The sequence below is a fragment of the Nicotiana tomentosiformis genome, chromosome 1 (genome assembly GCF_000390325.3).
Source record: "Nicotiana tomentosiformis chromosome 1, ASM39032v3, whole genome shotgun sequence".
Taxonomy (NCBI): domain Eukaryota; kingdom Viridiplantae; phylum Streptophyta; class Magnoliopsida; order Solanales; family Solanaceae; genus Nicotiana; species Nicotiana tomentosiformis.
The window spans coordinates 126,311,643-126,335,000 of record NC_090812.1 but is presented as its reverse complement, the minus strand read 5'-3'; the positions used below and the strand labels follow the sequence as shown (position 1 = coordinate 126,335,000).

The following is a 23,358-nucleotide window of genomic DNA, read 5'->3' as shown; positions in this document are numbered from 1 at the left end:
GATATTTTACAAAATTTGGCATAATAGCCTTCATTTGAACTTAACTTGAAGTCGAAACATTATTAATGCACAACCATATTTTAATACATCCTCAATTGATAACATAACATGAATAAAGCATTTGAGATATTTGTCATATATATATATATATATATATATATATATATATATATATATATTGTTCAACCCAATCTTACTCGGAATAACCAATTTTTATAATGAACCACTCGGGACATACATATTTTTCATGAATATCATGTGATTCAATTCTAAGAGAAGAGTTTAGCCAACATACCTCACTTGAGCTTCCTTACACACTAAATGTTCCGAAATTCTTAGCAACTTCAATCTATTGTAGAAATATAACAAATTGAATTAAAATTAGGGAGATGATCATGGTTCGAGCTCATTTGAGCATTTTATCAAACACTAAGTGTGCATTAAGGTTCCAAGGTCCTTTTATGGAGAATTCCATCATCCCACAACCTAATCTTTACCATTTTTAGCTCAACAATCTTCCTACACCCTTTGTTAACACACACATGTAAAATAAACAACTCTCATGCCCAAAAATTATCTTGCTAGTTACCCATTTTCAAAAAAAAATGAAATTAGGGTTTAGGGTGTAGAATCTTACCTCTTGGATGAAGACCTAGTGAGCTTCCCTTCTTAATCTTCCAAACCTTGAGCAAGAATTGAAGAAAAATTATTGAAGAACACCTTCTCACTCTAGGGCACTCTCTCTCACTCTAGAATATCAGATTATGTCTCAAAAATGGCCCAAAGAGTGTATTTAACGAAATAGGGTCGGGTTTTAAAAACCCAAAAATGGAGCTCCGGAACAAGGTATGCGATCGCATAACCGATATGCGGACTGCATATCGGTCGCATAATTAGTTACAAAATAGCCAAAAGAACTGTCTGTGTATGCGGTCACTATGCGGTCGCATAGTCGACCGCATAGTTGCTTCCAACTGACCCAATTAACTGCCTCACTCTGTGGCCATTATACGGCCCGCAGAGTGGTTCTGCGGTCGCATAATGGACCGCAAAAATGCACTTTTTTGCCAAAAACTTTTCTTTACTTTTGCGGTGCATTGTTCAACCCAAAAAGTCCGAGCTTTCTACAATCCTCAAACACGTAAGCCTAGTCCGGCACCGTGAAAGATTATTTTCTTTGTAAATTTACCGAGCTTTACACTTAAGTACTTCAAAATTTTCTGAGGTGTTACATTCTCCCCCGTTTGGGAACATTCATCCTCGAATAAGGGTAAAAATCTGTCATTACTATCTTATGCAACTCAGTTTGTTTCATACCACTTTCGAGCAGCCCCAAATTTGACTAACTCCCAAAATTTCCAAAAATTTCGCCAGAGTTTCCCTTGTAACTAGGCCTATCCACCTGTCAGAGAGCCCCATAAACACATCCTAACATCATATACGTATTCCAATGACATAACATAATACAAAACAACACCAAATATGGTCTCATAAGCAATATATATCCAGAAAGGAACACCCTTAATGCCAATTGTTCACATGATACAAAATTCATAAAAAGTAAGTCTTATAATTTTTTTTTAGATCACAACTTTAAATACATGATCATTCAAACAAATAAGGATACTTTTTCTTCATTTCTTCCTCGGCCTCCTAAGTAGCCTCTTCAACCTGTTGGCTTCGCTACAACACTTTCACGGAGGCAATTTCTTTATTTCTCAATTTTCGGACTTGCCAATCAATAATAGAAACCGGAATCTCATCGTAAGTCAATTTCTCATTTACCTCAATAGTCTCAATTGGAACAATGAGTGTCGGATCTCCAACTACTTTCTTCAACATAGACACATGAAACACCGGATATACTAGTGATATCTCAGGTGGTAGCTCAAGCTTGTACGCCACCTCACCGATCCTCTGAATGATTTTATACGGTCCGACATACCTCAGACTCAATTTTCCTTTCTTACCAAATCGTATTACACCCTTCATGGGGGAAACTTTCAAAAATACCCAGTCATCTTCTTTGAATTCCAAATCTCTATGACGAACATCCGAATAGGATTTCTGACGACTCTGAGCGACTTAGTGATTTTAACTTTTTCCATAGCCTGATGCACGAGGCCTGGCCCTATCAAATCTGCTTCCCCAATTTCGAACCACCCAATGGGAGATCTACATCTCCTACCATATAATGCCTCGAACGGTGCCATCTGAATGAAAGTATGATAGGTATTGTTGTACGCAAATTCTATAAGTGGTAAATAATCATCCCAACTACCTTTGAAGTCTAGAACACAAGCGCGCAACATATCCTCAAGCGTCTGAATAGTCCGCTCTCCATGCCCGTCAGTCTGCGGGTGAAAGGCTGTACTAAAATTCACCTGAGTACCCAAACCTTGCTGAAATTTCTTCTAAAAATTAGTAGTGAATTGTGCTCCCCGATCAGAAATGATGGAAACTTTGGTGCCATGCAACTTAACTATTTCTTTGATATACAACTGAGCATACTGCTCCGCTGTGTTGGTAGAATTAACCGGCAAAAAGTGTGCCGATTTCGTGAGTCGATCCACAATCACCCAAATCGGGTCAAACTTACGTAGGGTGCATGGTAATTCAACAACAAAATCCATATTAATCATTTCCCACTTCCACGTTGGAATTTCTATGTTCTGTGCCAACCCACCGAGCCTTTGGTGTCCGGCCTTCACTTGCTGACAATTCGGACATCTTGCCACAAAGTCTGCCACATTCCTCTTCATATTATTCTACCAATAGACTTCCTTAAGATCATGATACATTTTTGTAGAGCCTAGGTGCACGAAATATCTAGAAGTGTGAGCTTCAGTCAAAATCCTTTCACGGAGACCATCCATATTTGGAACACATAGTCGCCCTTGGTACCTTCGTGTACCATCATCCATGCCAAGAGAAAAGGCCATAGTCTTATGTTTATGAATCCCTCTTTCAATTGTATCAGCAATGGGTTGTTGCATTGTTTTTTTTTGACTTCCAATACAAGTGATAATTCAACCCTATTTTGCACAATTACCCCTCCTTCACTAGAGTCCGCAAGACGAACTCCCAAACTAGCCAATCGGTGAACTTCTTTGGCCAATGGCCTTTGATATGCCTCCAAGTGTGCTAAGCTACCCATAGATTTTCGGCTAAGAGCATCCGCCACAACATTAGCCTTCCCTAGATGGTATAAAATATCAATGTCATAATTTTTGAGTAATTCAAGCCATCTTCTCTGCCTCAGATTCAATTCCTTCTGTTTGAAAATATATTGAAGGCTCTTATGGTCCGTGAATATATCCACATGGACCCCATATAAATAATGACGCCAAATTTTCAATGCTAATACCACTGCCGCAAGTTCTAAATCATGTGTTGGATAGTTCTTTTCATGATTCTTTAGTTGCTTAGAAGCATAAGCTATCACCTTTCCATGTTGCATTAATACGCACCCAAGCCCGATTCTTAAAGCATCACAATATACCACAAATCCATCTATACCCTCTGGTAGAGTCAACACCGGCGCCGTAGTCAATCTTGCTTTCAATTCCTAGAAACTCTTTTCACAAGCATCTGACCATTGTAACTTAATTTCCTTCTGCGCCAATTTAGTCAATGGAGAGGCAAGAGTAGAAAACCCCTCCACAAACTTTATGTAATACCCAGCTAAGCCTAAGAAACTGCAAATCTCTGTTAGAGTTGTAGGCCTCGGCCAATTTTTCACAACTGAAATTTTCTGAGGATCAACCTTAATTCCCTCACTAGAGACTATATGACCCAAGAATATAACCGATTCAAGCCAAAATTCACACTTTGAAAACTTTGCATATAACTGGTGCTGCTGCAGGGTTTGCAGAACTACCCTGAGATGATCGGCATGGTCTTCTTGACTTTGTGAATATACAAGAATACCGTCAATAAACACTGTCACAAAAGAGTCGAGGAATGGCTTAAAAACTCGATTCATAAGATCCATGAAGGCTGCTGGGGCATTTGTTAGCCCAAAAGACATCATCAGAAATTCAGAATGCCCATACCGGGTCCTAAAAGCTGTTTTCGGAATATCCCGCTCCCTGATCTTCAATTGGTGATACCCGGATCGTAAATCAATTTTGGAGAAGTACCTATCACCTTGCAATTGGTCAAACAAGTCATCTATCCTTGGCAGTGGGTACTTATTTTTGATTTTTACCTTATTAAGCTGCCGATAGTCAATACACATTCTCAGTGACCCATCTTTTTTTCTTACAAAAAGGACCGGTGTGCCCCAAGGCGACACATTCAGCCGGATGAAACCCTTTTCTAACAAATCTCTTAATTGTTCCTTTAGCTCCTTCAATTCTGCTAGTGCCATTCTGTAGGGTGGAATAGATATATGATGTGTGTCTGGCATCACATCAATCCCAAAATCAATCTCCCTGTCTGGTGGGATCCCAGGGAGTTCATCCGGAAAGACTCCCGGAAATTCATTCACAACAGGCATAGACTCAAGTGTAGGTGCCTCGGCATCGGTTTCCGTAACCCGGACCAAATGGTAAATACATCCCTTTTTGATCATCTTTGTGGCCTTAAGGTAAGAAATAAACCTACCCTTCGGCACTACATCATCACCCTTCCACTCAATAACTGGCTTATTTGGAAATTCGAACATAACAGTTCTAGTTCGGCAATCAAGCTTGGAAAAACATGAATAAAGCCAATCCATCCCCATTATCACATCAAAATCGACCATTCTCAATTCAATAAGATCGACCACGGTGCCCCGACCATGCAACGTGACAACACAATCCCTATAAACCCGCATGGCCAAAATAGACTCACCAACCGTAATAGATACAAAGAATGACTCATAAAGCTGTTCTGGTTCTATCCCAAATTCCTAAGGTGTGACATATGACAAAGTAGAACCGGGATCAATAAGAGCATATACATCATGAGATTGGATGGTTAATATACCTGTGACAACATCTGGAGAAGCCTCTGAATTCTGGCGACCCCTCATAGCATAGAAACGGCCAGATCCTCCCAAACTCTGTGCTCCACCCCTAGCTGCACCACGCCCTACGGGTGTTGGAGCGCCTCGAGCTGGAGGAGGTGTTGCGGATGTAGTAGCTGCAGAATTGGCTGGCTGTGCCATGCCTCTTCCCGCACCCTGGCGGGACGAACGACAATCCCTCTGAATGTGACCCCTCAATCCGCATCTGTAGCATATGGGTAGGTCCATGTAGCATATTCCTAGGTGCATATTTCCACACCTAGGGCATGGGGGCTTCCTCTGCTGCTGGAATCTACCACCATGACGACCTTGCTGATTGGATCCCCTGTTGCCCTGACTGGGCCTGAAATGACTCCACTGCTGCTGCTGACTGGGCCCTGATGGAGGTGCACTAGCCGAAGACTGAGCAAAGGACTGTGATGGCCCTGACGACCCTCCTCTGAAGGCTGACCTGCCGTCACCAGAAGAACCACTAAAGTTGACCGTAGACCGGGCCTTATTACTACCCTCTCGCTCCATTCTGTTCCTTAATTTGCGGGTCTCTATGGCTTGAGCGAATGCCACCATCTTTCCATAGTTCATATCAGAATTCAAGGCAGCTGTAGCAGCCTCATTAATTACCAAGGGACTAAGGCCCTGTACAAATCGGCGAACTCTAGACTCCATAGTGGGCAACATGTAAATAGCATATTTAGACAGGTACGTGAATCTCATATGGTAATCCCACACACTCAGGCTACTTTGCCTCAGGTTCTCAAACTCAGCAGTACGGGCTGCCTTAGTCTCGGCAGGCAAAAAATGATCAATAAAGGCATCGGCAAACTCACCCCAGCTCGCCGGAGAGCTCCCTTCTCCACGGGACTCCTCCCATAGTTCAAAGCACGAATATGCCACCTCTTTTAGGCGGTAGGAGGCCAATTCCACTGCCTCTATCTCAGTAGTACGCATGACTCGGAGAGTCTTGTGCATCTCATCGATGAAATCCTGTAGATCTTCCTCTAGGTTAGTACCCATAAACACTTGAGGATCCAACTGGAGAAACCTGTTCACCCTGGAACCAGTAGAATCCCCTGGCTGACTGGAAGAAGTGGGTGCAACATTTGACCTCTGGGTCTGGGAAGCCACTATTTGAGCCAACATCTATATGGCTCCCCTAAGATCAACATCAGAAACATCAGAATCAGAAGCTAGAACTGGAGGTGGAACTGGTATATCAGTTGGAGGAACTGTTGCACCTTCAGTAGGTATAGGGACAGGTGCGATTTGATTAGTTTTAGTAGAGTTAGGCAGTGTAGTAACTGGAGTAATATCCTCACTCCTTGGGTGCTAACCCGCATCATCAATTATACAATCAACTGTCACTCCTGGGGTGACATTAGCTCTTTGGCCAGTTCTTGCCTTCTTCTTAGGTGCCATGTACTGAAAATTAGAGCAACTCAGAGGTTAAAGAAGGAACAATCTTACAACCATCTTTATCGCACGATCAAGGACATGAAAGAAGAGTATTATTCCTAAATGCCCATGTAGCATCCTAATTATAGATGTGGTCGACAACACACCGATAATAAGGACTCTACTAGACACGGCTCCGAGACATCTAAGGACACTTTAAAACCTTAGGCTCTAATACCAAGTTTGTCACGCCCCAAAACCGAGGAGCGCGACCGGCGCTCAACCGAGTGAACCCGGCCAAGCAAGCCTGTTAGATTTCATTTTACCCAAACTCATCCACAAATGGAGATAATACATATTTTCATTAATTAGACAAAATGGTGTTCATGTCTACAATACCAATTCATTTCCAATAGCTTCATCATTTTTAAAGTCTCAATGGACAAGTAATACAACCACAACATAATATATTTTGTTTTCCCTAGCACCAATACACAACCCACACTATGTATACGGAGCCTCTATAGATAAAGAAGAGTACAATGATAATGCTGGCAACAAGGCCCCGGCTATACCTCAAACCGAATACACAAAGTACAAAAGATACATGACCCCGGAATGAAGTGGGGCTTACCAAGTCAGCTGGGAAGAAGGTGTACTGCTATCACTGATCAATATCTCCTGCTGTGGAACCACCTGCATCCATTTAAAGATGTAGCCCCCCCGGAAAAAGGAACGTTAGTACCGTCGAATAGCACTAGTATGTATAACTTAACAGTCTCTCAATAGAATGACAAATAATACATACAAGATTATCATAATATCAATGAAAGCCTTAATTAACATCAAACCTCAATTTAGGATCAAGACAATGTTCAAATTAATTCCCATATCTCACATTGGGAAATTTTTAGTGTCGATATACCATTATCCACAATACCATTATTCAAAATACCATTATTTACAAAACCAGTACCACCGTACTCTTAGCACGGAGTCCGATCACGACCCGATCGGCTAGGCCATCATATTAGAGACATCAGCCACAATTTCTCTCAATATCAATACCACCGTCTTTAACACGGAGTCCGATCACGACCTGATCGGCTAGGCTATCCATTAGGGACATCAACCATAATTACCATTTCAATTACAATTTCCAGCACAATCACCACTATGTGTGCGGCATGGTGTCCGATCACGACCCGATCGGCTAGGCTATCTTAATCGAGATATCAACCTTTTTATATCAATCATCGCATTTCATATTACTTTCACATCTTTTCATTTCATTGGCAATAATGGCCATAATTATAAGATCAATCTTGGCACGTTGGCCATATTCAGTATTTCCTGCTCACCTTTTCAATTTCAAATATCATCATCATCATCAACAATAAATACAATTCAAATCAAGGTATGTAGTAAACATGTGAGCAATTTAGAGTCTAAGGCATATAGAGATATTTTACAAAATTTGGCATAATAGCCTTCATTTGAACTTAACTTGAAGTCGAAACATTATTAATGCAGAACCATATTTTAACACATCCTCAATTGATAACATAACATGAATAAAGAATTTGAGATATTTGTCGAATATATATATATATATATATATATATATATATATATATATATATATATATATATATATATCGTTCAACCCAATCTTACTCGGAATAGCCAATTTTATAATGAACCACTCGGGACTTACATATTTTTCATGAATATCATGTGATTCAATTATAAGAGAAGAGTTTAGCCAACATACCTCACTTGAGCTTCCTTACACTCTAAATGTTCCGGAATTCTTAGCAACTTCAATCTATTGTAGAAATATAACAAATTGAATCAAAATTAGGGAGATGATCATGGTTCGAGCTCATTTGAGCATTTTATCAAACACTAAGTGTGCATTAAGGTTCCAAGGTCCTTTTATGGAGAATTCCATCATCCCACAACCCAATCTTTACCATTTTTAGTCCAACAATCTTCCTACACCCTTTGATAACACACGCATGTAAAATAAACAACTCTCATGCCCAAAAATTATCTTGCTAGTTACCCATTTTCAGAAAATTTCGAAATTAGGGTTTAGGGTGTAGAATCTTACCTTTAGGATGAAGACCTAGTGAGCTTCTCTTCTTAATCTTCCAAAACTTGAGCAAGAATTGAAGAAAAATTATTGAAGAACACCTTCTCACTCTAGGGCACTCTCTCTTACTCTAGAATATCAGATTATGTCTCAAAAATGGCCCAAAGAGTGTATTTAACAAAATAGGGTCGGGTTTTAAAAATCCAAAAATAGAGCTCCAGAACAAGGTATGCGATCCCATATGCGATCGCATAACCGATATGCGGACCGCATATCGGTCGCATAATTGGTTACAAATTAGCCAAAAGAACTGTCTGTGTATGCAGTCCACATAACAGTTATGCGGTCGCATAGTCGACCGTATAGTTGCTTCCAACTGACCCAATTAACTGCCTCACTCTGCGGCCATTATGCGGTCCAAAGAGTGGTTCTGCGGTCTACAATCCTCAATCACGTAAGCCTAGTCTGGCACCATGAAATATTATTTTCTTTGCAAATTTTACCCTGCTTTACACTTAAGTACTTTGAAATTTTTCGGGGTGTTACAGTTTGTGAATATGAGGTATTGGTTATTCTCGATTTGCACTGGTAGTTCCTTGATGTTCCGTACGCTTTATTTTCCCTTTTGTGTTGAGATTACGTTGTTGGTGGTGTTTGGGTCATATATGCTTATGAAATGATATTGGGAATGGGTTGCACGTTGTTATATTAATATTATATTGGGATCGGGTTGTACGCCACAACAGATATAGCGAAATGATATTGGGATCGGGTTGCACGCCGCAACAAGTATTGTGATAAATGTTGGGATCAGGTTGCGCTCCCCAATGGTGCGTAGAGGAGTTCACTTGGATTGACTTACCAGGAGACTTGAGGTAGAGCTGCTTGGTGTTCATAGTCCCTAAAGTCCCCATTCTACCTTGTTTCACTATTTATTTTGTTTCAAACAGTTGTATTTCATTCAAACCATATTTGTAGTATTCTAGTTGCTCATGTATTCGTGGCATTGGATTTTTGGGATTGGTATAGACCGCTTTACTTTTTATTTTATCTCATGTATTTATGAGTTTATCAGCCGTTAATTATTAGTGTTCTGCTTTTAAATTGTTAAAATGGTTAATTAATCAGCTAACGTTGGCTTGCCTAGCAAGTGGATATTAGGCGACATCACGGCCCCATGGTCAAGATTTCGGGTCGTGACAAGTCAAGAATCAACTTAATCAATATTTTAATTTAGATTAATATCAATGCTCATAAGTGAATAATCAATACTTAAATAAATAATTTGTATCTCGGTAGCCCAACAAGTCAACCAATGACTCTAACAAAATACTACCCACAGTACCAACATCTGTCTATGGAGCTTCTATGAAGGATGAAGTAATAAACTAATCTCAAGACATATCCTGAAACTACTATGAATGAAAGAATAAATAAAAGGAGTCCCGCAGACAAGCACGTGAGCTAACCAAATATCTTAAAGCAACATGTACTCCTAGTCCGTGCGATCTCCATGTACCTGTTTTTCTCTGTCTGAGTACTGGGTACTCTTTTTTTTTCTTTTTCAACAAGGCCCATCATATTAATGGAGCAGTTAGGCATGACTCCAACTTGTATATTCCAAGTAAACAAAAATTACACGGAGGAAGACATAAACCCTAGCCTCGATTACAAAATGAAGGTTGGTAGATTTCAATCTAGTGTATAATTGTTCAGAAAGGGTTGACCAGGAAATGTAGGATTTCTTCCCATGCATTGAGATGTATAAAGTAACAGAACATGATACTACAAAAAGTAAGTATCAATAACTCTCAACTTAACACAATCAAAAACTGGCATCATTAACTGCAAAAAGATTTCTCCTTGGTCTGAACCTAAAATTAGGCATATCCTCTTGATCAAACTTCAAAGAAGCTCTAACTTGTCTAGGCAAAGAAACAACTTCAGTGAAGAAACATTGTGTCTTTGTACTTTCCCCAATATTTGCTAGTTGGTCAGCAATGGTATTATTACCTTCCCTAAAAGTATGTACAAATTGAAAGTTCCCTGCCTTGGTCAGCTCCCAAACCTGTTCAATTATAAGTCTGATTCTCCAAAGTGTCTTCATCATTCTATTAATTATATTGATAATTAATAAGGAGTCTGATTCCACAACTACATTCAGAAGGCCAAGATTACAACACATTTGAACACCCTGTAGCAGTGCCTTTGCTTCAGCCACATTATTACTACATTGGCCATAAAAGTCAGTGAAGGTCTTCACCATACCACCAAGATGGTCTCTGATGATACCTCCTTCTCCAGCTGTGCCCAGGTTACCTTTGCATCAACCATCAACATTTAATTTGACCCATCCAATCGTAGGCTTCTCCCAACAAACTGCCTTCGATTGGATCACTGATTTTATCTTGTCCACTATTCTGCATTTGTCTATCCAGGAGTGAGGAAGCTGGATCTTAGAAATTAATAGTAGATGATCAAGTTTGTAACTTTGCAGACTTGCTGAATAATATACCATCTAGACATATGAATGTTTTCAAATCTAGCTGCACATTTACTTTTTGAAATATTCCAACATATCACCGATGGTGAACATTGAAACAAGATGTCCTAAACACCATTCTTGCTCTTAGCTAGCCATCAGTTCATAAGATTCTGTCTTAACTGATGCTGGCTATAATTAATACCACAGATATTACAAAAATAGGACCAAACCCCATATGCAATCTGACTATAATCGAAAAGATGATTGATGGTTTCCTCCTCATGATTAGTACAACAACAACATTGAGAAGGCATCACGATACCAGTCCTCTTAACAATATCATCAGTGGGGACCCTATTTTGAAGAAGTCTCAACATAAAGAAGGAGATTTTGAAAGGAATCTTCTTGTGCCAAATCTTCTGACTAGTCAAAGTACCCTCTTTTTCTTCCTTACAAGCTCCTAGATGATTTGCAAGTGAAGATCCCTGAACTTTCTGGTGTCCAGTAAGGGGAATCTTCTCTCATGGCATTGATATTAATCCCATGAATCGTATTTATCATATTCATCGGCAGGATTTCCAAAAGTTTGTCAATCTTCCAATTCTCTACCTGAATAAACTCCTTCACTTTAGTGTTTTTTGAGGCCCTGACTGGTTGAGTCAAAGTATCTAATGCCCCCAAGCCTGTCCAATTATCCCACCAAAAGGAGACATTCCCAACCCCTATCCTCCAGAATATAGGTGATTCAACAACCTCTTTAATTTCCATCATTCTCTTCCATGTATAAGATTGATCGCATGCCCACCTTTTAGCCATAGGGTGAGACCTCTTACAGTACTTGGCTTCCAGGTACTCCTTCAACATTGTGTTTTGCATTCTGAAATTCCACCACAGCTTTATAGAGAAAGCATTACAGATATCATGTAAAAACCTGAAACCTGCTCCTCCCTCTTGGACTGGATAACATAGATCACTCCAAGCTTTCCAGTGTCTTTTATTCCTATTGGCTTCCTTCCCCGAGAAAAAGTCGAAATAATTTTATTAATCTGACTCAAAACAGTTTTTGGTGGATGGACAACTGATAGTAGGTGCAGAGGTATTGACTGCAGAACTGACTTGATCAACACTACCTTACCTCCATGTGATAGAAATCTACCTTGCCACCCTTGTATTCTGTTAGCAACCTTAGCCACCATACTGTTGAAATAGATCACCTTCTTCCTTCCTATAAATAGGACACCCCAGATATAGGATAGGAAATGAGCATAGAGGAAAACCAGTGATCCTTTGTATATCAGCTATTCTAGGATCATCTTCCTGGAAAGAAACATAGAACCCAAATTTCCTTTTGTTCACTAGTTGACCTGATACCTTCTCATATAATTCTAGTTTCTCCATCATTAACTTTAATGAGAATGGATCACAGTTTTTTCACTAGTGTGTATGGTTGGTCTTGATTTTCTAGAGGCTCGGAGTTGATTTGGAAAAGTAATTCTCAATTCGAGTTGAATTGGAAGAGTTGACCAAGGTTTGACTTTTGAGTTAACGATCTCAAAATCGAGATTTGATGGTTTCAATAGGTTCTTAGGGTGATTTTGGACTTGGGCGTATGTTCGAATTTGAATTTGGATGTTCCTATGTCACAACCCAAAATCCCAACCCACGAGGTCGTGATGGCGCGTAACACCGCTTGCTATGCAAGACAACGCAAAAAAATAAATATGAAAGAAATGAAACTAATGGTAAATAACAAGATGATAATGTAAGGCAACAAATAACTCAGAAGCTCACAAAATAAACCCAAAGATCATCACTAACGATCAATTATCCCAAGACGTGGAGTCACAAGTACATGAGCTACTAGAGTTTGCTAAATACATTATCTTCAAAGAAATACAATATTGTTTGGAAAGTAGAAACAATACAACATAAATGGAAAGATGACTCTAAGGCCTACGAACGGTATGCAACTTTACCTTGAGTCGTCTATCTGGTAACCGCTAAGCACCTCTTGGTACTCTGCCGGTACCAATGTCCATATCTGCATAGGAAGTGCATAAGTGTAGTATGAGTAAAACCAATCTAATGTACTCCGTAAGTGTCGAGCCTAACCCAACGAGATAGTAATAAGGCTAAGACAAGACACCTACAATAAACCTGTGCAGTTAAGTAACAAGACATAACGAGATGACAAATAAAGTATCAAATATAACAACAGGATAACAACATGTGAGAGAGGTAATAAGTACATAAGTAAGGGACATAGAGCAGGAAAGTAAAGGAAAGTGCTACTAGGTAAACCACAACTCATGCTTCTACAACAACTTAGAACAAACCTTTCAAAGATAATAACGAAGCCACAAAGCCAAGTCCTCAGTCTGAATAACAAAATAAAGAACAACAATACCGTCAAATGGCACGACACCATACTTTGTGATTTACTCTCATCCTTACAATATAATAGTATAGCTAGTACAAAAACACCCTCCGTGCATATCCTTACTTACTCTTAAGCAAGGTAACACCCATCGTGAAATGATATTGATATATGAATAAAACACGGAAACACCCTTCGTGTACAATCACTCTCCTTCACAAGCACGAAAATACCCTTCATGCAATCCACTCTTCCTCACCAAGCATCACAATTAACACAATACCAAGCAAGGTGGGAAGCATAAACAACATCAAGGATATTATTAGAACATAATTTGCCATATGATAATTAACCAATACCTTTGCACTAGTAACCAAATCAATCAATCCAATAATCTCCACGCCCAATATCTCAATACGATCAACATAAATTATAACATGGATACGGGAATCAAAGGGTTTCACAATCTATATAGAGCATGGAAGATATAATACATAAAATAACATATCACAAATAAAGCTAATTCTACCCTCATGCTTATCCCATGGCCAACGCATATGCACTCGTCACCTTGCATATACGTTGTCCCCAATAGATAGATCACGTAGCCAATAAACTCAATTGCACCCTAATTCCCTCAATCAAGGTTAACCAAGATACTTACCTCTTTTCAGAATAAGATCAACAATCCAACATGGCTTTCCCTTTAGAAAAAGTCTCCAAACCACCAGAATCTAGTCAAATATTATTCAAACAAGTCAAAAACAAGCTTTAGAAACTACCCTCCTTTGAAAAAGGTTCGATCTTTAACATATTTGGAAAAGTCAACAAAAAGTCAACCTGGGCCCACGCGGTCAAAATTCGAAATTAGGACCAAATCTATATTACTCATTCACCCTCGAGTCCAAATATATAAGTTGTTTCGAAATCTGACCCCAATTTGAGGTCTAAATCTCAAAATTATAAAATCCTAAATTTCTACCCAAAACCCTTATTCTACTCTAAGAAAACTTAGATTTGATAGTGAAAATTCATGAACAAATAATGTGAATTGAACAAAAACAAGTTAAAGTTACTAAACTATGGAGTTGAAAAGAATTTGCCAACTAAAATCGCCTCTACATGGCGTATAGGTCTAAAAAATGGTGTAAAATGAGCTAACTCAGGAAATCCAAACCTTTTACCCAACTGCTGATATGGAAATTGCGAACCCGTGTTCGCAGTTGCGATGTTCGCAAAAGCGAACCACTGATCGCAAATTCGAACAGAGTTTGAGCTTATGAGATTTCGCAAATGCGATAAAAACTTCGCATTTGCGAAGGTCCAACCCCTCGCAAAAGCGAATATAGAGCTTCACAAAAGCAAAGCTGTTCCTCAGCTCTCCAGTGTCGCAATTGCGACACAACACTCGCAATTGCGAATCCCGACCACTCGTAAAAGCAACCGATACTTTGCAAAAGCGAAGTTGCCCACTCCCTTCCCAACTTCACAAATATGAGCTAGCACTCGTATATACATGGCTCTCATTTGCAAACAGACACTCGCAAATGCGAGGTCTGCAGCTCCAGAATCCTCAACTATGCCAAAAATTGTTGGGAACTCATCCGAAACTCACCCGATCCCCTCGGGCTCCAATACGAACATCCACACAATTGTAATAACATCATACAAACTAGCTCATAATATTATTTAATAATAACATCTAAAATTTAAAATCAAAGATAAAAACTCAAGAACTTCAAAGTTCATGCTTCAAATTTTCAAATTTTCACATAATGCACTGAAACGACCTTGGGTCACCTGGGACCCCAAACAAATATGAGTACAAGTCCAAAATCATCATAAAAACCTATCATATTCATCAAAATACCGATCCGAGATGGTTTACCAAAAGTGTTCACCGTGGTCTACTCTAGCCACTTTAATTTTCAAAACCAAGTTTTTCTTAGAAATTCACATTTAAACTTTTCGAAAATCGACACGGACCACACACACAAGTAATAAATCATAGAATATCGCTATGAAAGGTCTCAAATCATAAAAAGAGAAGCTATAACCCAAAACGACCTATCGGGTCATTACATTCTCCACTTCTAAAAGAAACATTCATCCTCGAACGAATATAGAAATATACCTGGACTGGTAAAAAGATGCGGATATCTCATCCTCTGGTCAGACTCAAACTCCCAAGTAGCCTCCTCAGTCGGCTGACCTTTCCAATGCACTTTCACGAAAGGAATATCCTTAGATCTCAACTTTTGAACCTCTCGGTCTAGAATAGCTACCGGCTCTTCCTCATAAGTCAAATTCTCATTAAGTTGCATCGTGCTGAAGTCCGAACATATGACCTATCTTCATGGTACTTCCAAAGCATAGAAACGTGAAATATCGGATGTATCCTTCTAATCTAGGAGTCAATGCAAGCCTATAAGCAATCTCCCCAACTCTCTCCAAAATCTCAAATGGGCCAATAAGCCTCGGGCTCAACTTGCGCTTCTTCCCAAATCGTATCACGCCCTTCATAGCCGAAACTCGAAGATAAACCTTCTCACCCTCCATGTAAGATACATCACAAACCTTCCTATTAGCATAACTCTTTTGCCTAGACAACGCTGTACGAAGCCGCTCCTAAATCAATTTCACCTTCTCCAAAGAATCACAAACTAAATTTGTGCCCAACAATCTATCCTCACCGGGCTCAAACCAACCAACCAGAGAGCGACATTGCCTCCCATATAAGGACTTATACGAAGCCCTCTGGATACTCGACTGATAGTTGTTGTGTTAGGCAAACTCCGCTAAAGGTAGAAATTGGTCCCACTTGTCACGACCCAAACCGATGGGCCGCGACAAGCCTTACTCAACCGAGTACTAACGTACCGTATCTTTCATATCGTACTATCATTGGCAAATGGGCCAAACGGGCCATCATGGGCTAACCAGAATAAACATAGAATGACCCAACCTGATATAGAAACTTACATACGTGACATACAGGCCTATAAGGCCAACATGGTCATTTGTAAACTCAAAACATAGGCCGACAAGGCCATACAAGTATCCGTACATGACATCTGTCTACAAGCCTCTAAGAATATATAATTGTCATAAAGGCTGGGACAGAGCCCCTCCATACCAAATAATACACATCTAAATCATACTGACCAAACAAGCAACTCCGAAGCAAATGGAGTGCACTAACATCTTCCGCTGAGCTGATCGCCTACTTAGAGGACTCTCAACCTATCCATCGAGACCTGCAGGCATGAAACACAGCATCCCCAGGCAAAAGGGACGTCAGTACAAATAATGTACCGAGTATGTAAGGAATGAATTTCAGTAAATAATAGACATGAGAGAAACATGGAGTAAAAGACTCGATATGTACGTCTGCATAGCTCTGTGAATCATTTCATTTTTATAAATTCATGCCTATGCGTATAAATGTCATACCATGCATAGGTATATATGTTCATAACATCATCAAGCCTCTGAGGGCATCCCATCATCATCTCGGCCACTGTTGGCAAAATCATCAACATATACCAACTGATCAGGTGGTGGTGCGTATATAACGCCTAACCTTTTCCCATATTCCATATACATATATATACATATATATGCGTATATAACGCCATCTGGTCATGGGTCAATGTATATGTATAAATGCATGACATGCATAAGAAATACGTTAATAGGATTTTCTCGGAATGTCATAAAAATAATATGCCTGTCGGATAAATTTTATCAAATACGTATTTTTCTAAGACCCATGAACAGAAGATATAATAATAATTCACACGGGGAATCAAGAATATAGACACCCCTGATATTTCTATGAATAGTCATTTATGGAAATTGTGCATTTGCTCGTTTCGTTCGTGTCGTATAGATCATGCCAAAAAGAAAGAAGGGATAGCCTTAACATACCTAGAGTAGGGAAAAAATCCGTATGATATTCTTGGGAAAAATTGTACCGTGCTCTCTTAGAATCACAAAATCCCGTTACGATTACACAGTATAATTTCGTATGAGTTCCTTTACTAAACAAGAACTCCCGTTGCTGTTGTAATATGAAGTCTCCTATGAAATTCTAAATATCCTCCAAATTGAATTTTTGATATTCATGACAAAGTGTAGGGTGACTAACACAAAGTCCACTTCATACGTGTTTGTATGGAATGATTAGGATATTGTCCAAGTGTCTTCTTAATTCAAAGGTCTAAAGGCTTAGTCACTTAGTTTGAAGGGGGGGATGCCACCTAATGAAATTAAATTCTTATCCAATATACCCTTAATTAATTAGGTAATATCCCATTACCCAATAATTAACCAATTACCCACATAATTAAGAATTATCTCAAATTACTTAAAATACTACTCACTTTTAATACATTTTCTGTACCCTACTATCGTGGTCGTGGGGTACCTTGTATGGCATTTGTCCATAAATACGGGGTATTATAGCTTGAGCTGTATTTTATCCCAAAATGTCAAACTTCGACGAAATTCATTTTCTTCGATTTGTTTACCCTCTCTCCTTCACGAATTTACTCATCACTTGTTTGAAATAGCATAATGCTTATAATCTCAAAATAATCCCATTTTCGAACTTACGTCGATTAACTTTTGACGAAACTTTAACACATGAAAATGCGGGATGTAATATCTCATTTCCGAGCTTCCATCAATTTACTTATGGCATACTTTCACGTACGAAAACATGGGGTGTAACATTATTCCCCCCTTTGGAACATTCGTCCTCGAATGTTGACTGATACACTTATCATTCCGATCAGCCATAGCTCTTGCGAATACTTTAATACTCTCCTTGCCATTTAGGTAATTGTTTTGTGAATAAATCCAAAAGCCAGGGCATTCCCCCCTTTAGGCCTCTTTCCCACACCATGGCTTGTGATCGGAATCCTTCCAATCTCGTAACTGTTGCTACCTTCTGTCATACAACATGTACGATACTGACCTTGTAAGTGCGCCTACGCGACACCTCTCTCCTTTTTCATCCAGATTTTAGCCAATCTTTAGGCCTCACTTTGTAAACATATACAGAGCTTGATAAAATGTCTCTTTGGGCATCTAGCTGGGTCATACTATACCATGACTCTTACTTCGATTTATCGTTACTGAGGTCTACGACCAAACTCCAGGTTTCTCTCGTTGCTTATCCTATATGCATAAAGCTAAGTCCTTTAATGCTTCCTCATTACTACTCATCTTAAGAATGACGGCCTAATCTCATCTCATACTTTGTGACTTTTGTCCATCTATTGTTGATTCACCTCAATATTGATCTACAATATACCACTGATAACTTGAAACTTCTTACGTAATACCTTGCCACTAGGGCTTATATTGCATCGAGGAATATTTGAAGTGATTTTCTTGATCCAATTAGCGGCGATACTGTACTTAAATAACCGTATTCTATAGCATCCCAATGTGATTCACTTATGTGGGTATTTTAATCCCGTACAATTCATGAATCCCTTTTTTTTTTTTTTTCAAATCATTACTCAATCGAAGGCCCAAACGTCATCCTTTATCTATCACAATTACACCCTTATACCACTATTAGGGCAGTATTCCATCTCTTCTAAATGCTACTTATGATGAGTAACTCCTTTGAGTTCATTCAGGCTATACTTAGCTTTCTATAACTTAGAGAAGCCATCAGCTCCCTTGTTTTCATGAGCTTAATCCTGAGGACTTATCCATTCTCATCACCTTCTCATTTTCCCTTTATTATCCTTACACCTGTCTTCCTAAAACCTTGTCGCTTTACCATACTTTAGCTTGCGACCTATACATATCTATTTATACTACTCGCAATCTTCCTTCAACTTGCTTGCGCCACAGATTCCCTTGTGTTATTTTAGAACATCAAGCGAGACATCACATCGTATTTAACTCTCCTTTACTTTCTTAACTGGACCTATCGATACCTAGAAATCATCGACTGGAAGATATGCCACTGACGACGCCGCTATCATTCCTGGATATTCAATCCCCGCACTTCTAGCCTTCTATTTGAAGTAAGGACTATTCACAACCTTCTGTATTTGAGTATCTTGTACGTTGTCCACCTTTACCTTACTTATCTCACATAATATCTTCTATCTCTTTCATAACCTCCCTTCCACATAGGTATGATTCACAATACAACTTGAAGTTCTATTATAATACTTGTACCTCTGGTGCATACACAATTCGGTGGGAGCTTCATGCTGATTTCTTATGAGGCTGGTACTCTTCTAACTGACTTTATCGTAGACCATTATAGAATATGGCTACTGTACTATCTCTCTTGTACCTCTGATATTAAGAGTGATCCTGCAATGTTCTCAATCACGATTTCTATAATTTTCTGGGTCCAATAATCAGACTCCTAATTTACTTCGTTGTTGTAACTCTTTAGTTTCCTCTTCCTTCTGATCAGTCTTCATGTAGGCTTAAGCTATATTCCGATATGTGGCTCACGATATTAGTCATTACTTTATCCTCACATGGACGCTATGATTCATCCATGATACAATTTTTTAACAATTCAATCCTTTGTCTATGACCTAGGATCAATTCTTTCTTTTAACTTATACCGAAATCTTCTACGGTTGTATGATTGTCAAAATATATGCTGCATGGATAATACTCCAAAATCTTGAGTGCATTCATAACGTAACTAACTCTGGATCATTGATCGAATAATTTCTTCTGTTCCTTCTCAGCTTTCTTTAAACGTAAGCTATTACTTTTCCTGGTCTTCCTACCTCCTTATTGCGTGCATACTTAGCTTATCTTAGTTCCCACACATGCCGGAATTTTCTTGCAACTCATATGATCTCGAATATTACTTTTGATTTTACTTCCCATTCATTAGCCACGGTAGGTGCCACTTTCCTATAGAGTGTATACAATGTTGTAGTGAGACTGTTTTTACATGACCATTTTTTCCTTCGAGTTACCATGTTTAGGTTGATGCTTTCTTCCTTATTTCCTCAGCTAGTCTTTCATTGTAGTACTTAGGGAGGACCCTCTGACTCTTGTAAAGCTGCGAGCTTATTACATCGTATCCTTGACGGAATTTTTGATGTCCTTTGTCGCTTATAATTATCCGTAGTTACTTACCTCCACGCCCTTGTGCATGTAGGGTTGCTCCTGAACTAAAGTTTTGACTGTATTACCAGTGAGACTATCTTTTATTTCCATAAAATTCATACAGTACCTTTAACTACCCCAACTCTTATCTGAATATTTCTCAAGGATCACGATATCATTATCTGCAAGACTGGATTCACTATGTTGGGGTTCACTTTGTTTATCTTGCACGATCTGTTGATTTATCAACATCCTCTTACCTCAACTACTAACTACTCGTTGGCCCATTCTCATATCAATATTCCGCGTTATCCATCTTCGGTTATTTCCTTTGTCTTACTTACGTCTCGCACTGGCTCCTTATTTATCAATAACATCTCGGGTAGGAACCGTGACTTCTTTTCCTTAACGTCGTGCTTGCATAATATTCTGGAATCGTAGCACATCTGTAGGAGCTGAATACATGTAATCTCATTCCTTTTTTTTTGTATTCTTCATTTACCATTCCATGATTACTAGAACCACTTAATTCTGACTTCATGCCATATCACTCCATATTCCCCCCTTTAGGGGAGTACCAAGAGTTGGAGCCACGACGATCTACTTATAGATGTTTTACCTTTTCCTCTTTTTCATCTTTTCACATCATCGATGACCCTTACTCGCCTTGTGGTAATCCTTCTGTACCAAGGATAACAAAATTCCTTGCTCACGAGGGTGACATTTAGTGTAACTGGCACACATAGTCCCTTAAGCTTAACTTTGCTCACATTGCTTGCTTTAGGGAAGCGTCTTCCTGAATGGCCTTTAAAGGTTATTCTTCTGTCGTCCATTCTATTATCGCTGTAACGCAATCCAAAATTCTCATGATGCCGACTATTATCAAATCACTCAGTCCCCAATTCATGTTTTGTTTACCTTGTTCACCAGCCCATACTGATTTCTTATTACTTTGGGGTCTAGGTTTTCCTTTTGGTAATCGCGTTGGAGTCACGAACTTATTTCTCGAAATGAGGATATGACTTTATGGCATATACTCTTTTGTTGTCTCAAGGCCTGTCACCTCTCGCCCTTTCCTTCACTTGACTATAGACTCTGTAATACTGTCATCTTTTTAATCTACCGCTGAGATCCATGTATCACATCTTACTCATAATGTTTCATTAACTCTCCTCTTATTTCCCTGCTAACATTTATGTCTATCACTTTATTCTGAAAATTCCAACAAGACATTCTTTTACTTTTAGTTCCCCTTGCTCCATCCCTTGGCTCTTCGGGTTGCCTAACATTTAGGGACGAGAGCCACACTAAGGTAATATTTATCCCTTCCAAGCTTTCCGTGCCTATCTTCTGATTTTTTTTCTTCATGCTAATATTCACATCTAATTGTAATATTCTAGAGTGCACCATCTGGGTGCCTCACAAGGAGATCTATTAGCACCTTTGTAATATCCTTCGGAAATGTCAGCTAATGCTAACAATCCATCCACAATTTTGGGTTACCCTAACCCCAGCTAGATCCTGATATCTTGCCTTCTCTTATACTACTTCTGTTAGCCTCCATAGGACATAAATGAGATGGGTCTGGCCGATTGTACATACCTCTGTTATCGTTGAAGGTAACTCCAAAGGCTTATATTCCTTTGCGATAATCTTCATTGACTCGGTAGCTCGTACCCTTTTTCATCTTGCTTCTTTTACTTGGTGAAACTTGTGTCTACCTTTCGATTTTCTTATTCCTTTTTACCGTAAGAGTGGATAGGCATTCTTGCCTTAGGGATCCTTATCAAGAAGCTTGCACATCTTAGTATACACATGATCTGCTGAATGCCTCGTATTTATTCATCATAAGCATGATGCAAAGATTGAGTTTCTCTGACTCAACTCTTCCACAACTATATCTCTTACCAACCGTCTTTCTGGATGTAGGTATCATCGTATTATGAATAAGATAGAGTTTAGGAAATTGAGTTCTTACAACTGAGCTCTACCACACGATCTAGAGTAAGAAGAAAGAGTGACAGTCCTAAATGCCCTGTAGCCTCCTGCTTATAAGTGTGGTGCACAACACACCCATAAACAAGACTCTACTAGACACGGCTTATAGATTCCCTAGGACAAAACTGCTATGATACCACTTTTGTCACGACCCAAACCGATGGGCCGCGACGGGCACCTGGTGCCTTACTCAACCGAGTACCAACGTATCGTATCTTTCATATCATACTATCATAGGCAAATGGGCCAAACGGGCCATCATGGGCTAACCAGAATAAACATAGAACGACCCAACCTGATATAGAAACTGACATACGTGACATATGGGCCTATAAGGCCAACATGATCATTTGTAAACTCAAAACATAGGCCAACAAGGCCATACAAGTATCCGTACATGACATCTATCTACAAGTCTCTAAGAATACATAATTGTCATAAAGGTCGGGACAGAGCCCTGCCATACTAAACAATACACATCTAAATCATATTGACCAAACAAGTAACTCCGGAGCAAATGGAGTGCACCAACATCTTCCGCTGAGCTTATCGCCTACTTGGAGGACTCTCGACATGTCTATCGAGACATGCGGGCATGAAACGCAGTGTCCCCAGACAAAAGGGACATCAGTACAAAATGTACCGAGTATGTAAGAAATGAAAATCAGTAAATAATAGACATGAGAGAAACATGGAGTAAAAGACTCGACATGTACGTATGCATAACTCTGTGAATCATTTTATTTTTATAACGTTAGGTATATATGTTCATAACATCATCAAGCCTCTGAGGGCATCCATCATCATCTCGGCCACTGTGGGCAAAATCATCAACATATACCAACTGATCAGGTGGTGGTGCGTATATAACGCTGTAACCTTTT

General features: G+C 39.3%; 1 protein-coding gene across 1 annotated transcript; it reads right to left on the bottom strand.

Moving 5' to 3' along the window:
• Window positions 1–10,329: 10,329 nt before the first annotated feature.
• On the bottom strand, window positions 10,330–12,387 carry LOC138909258 (uncharacterized). Its single transcript, XM_070200446.1, has 5 exons — window positions 12,267–12,387; window positions 11,928–12,214; window positions 11,444–11,883; window positions 11,204–11,343; window positions 10,330–10,823 (listed from the first exon to the last, which is right to left on the bottom strand). The coding sequence occupies exons 1-5, from the start codon at window positions 12,385–12,387 to the stop codon at window positions 10,330–10,332; spliced, it is 1,482 nt and encodes a 493-aa protein (XP_070056547.1).
• Window positions 12,388–23,358: the final 10,971 nt, after the last annotated feature.

What these genes read in the sequence shown, in the direction of transcription:
- LOC138909258 (XM_070200446.1), bottom strand. Translation starts at nt 12,387, where the DNA reads ATGGAGAAACTAGAATTATATGAGAAGGTATCAGGTCAACTAGTGAAC. An exon ending in AGTCCAAGAGGGAGGAGCAG is followed by an intron (nt 11,884 to 11,927) that starts GTTTCAGGTTTT and finishes TTCTCTATAAAG; the next exon opens with CTGTGGTGGAATTTCAGAAT. An exon ending in TGGGGTTTGGTCCTATTTTT is followed by an intron (nt 10,824 to 11,203) that starts GTAATATCTGTG and finishes GTTGATGCAAAG; the next exon opens with GTAACCTGGGCACAGCTGGA.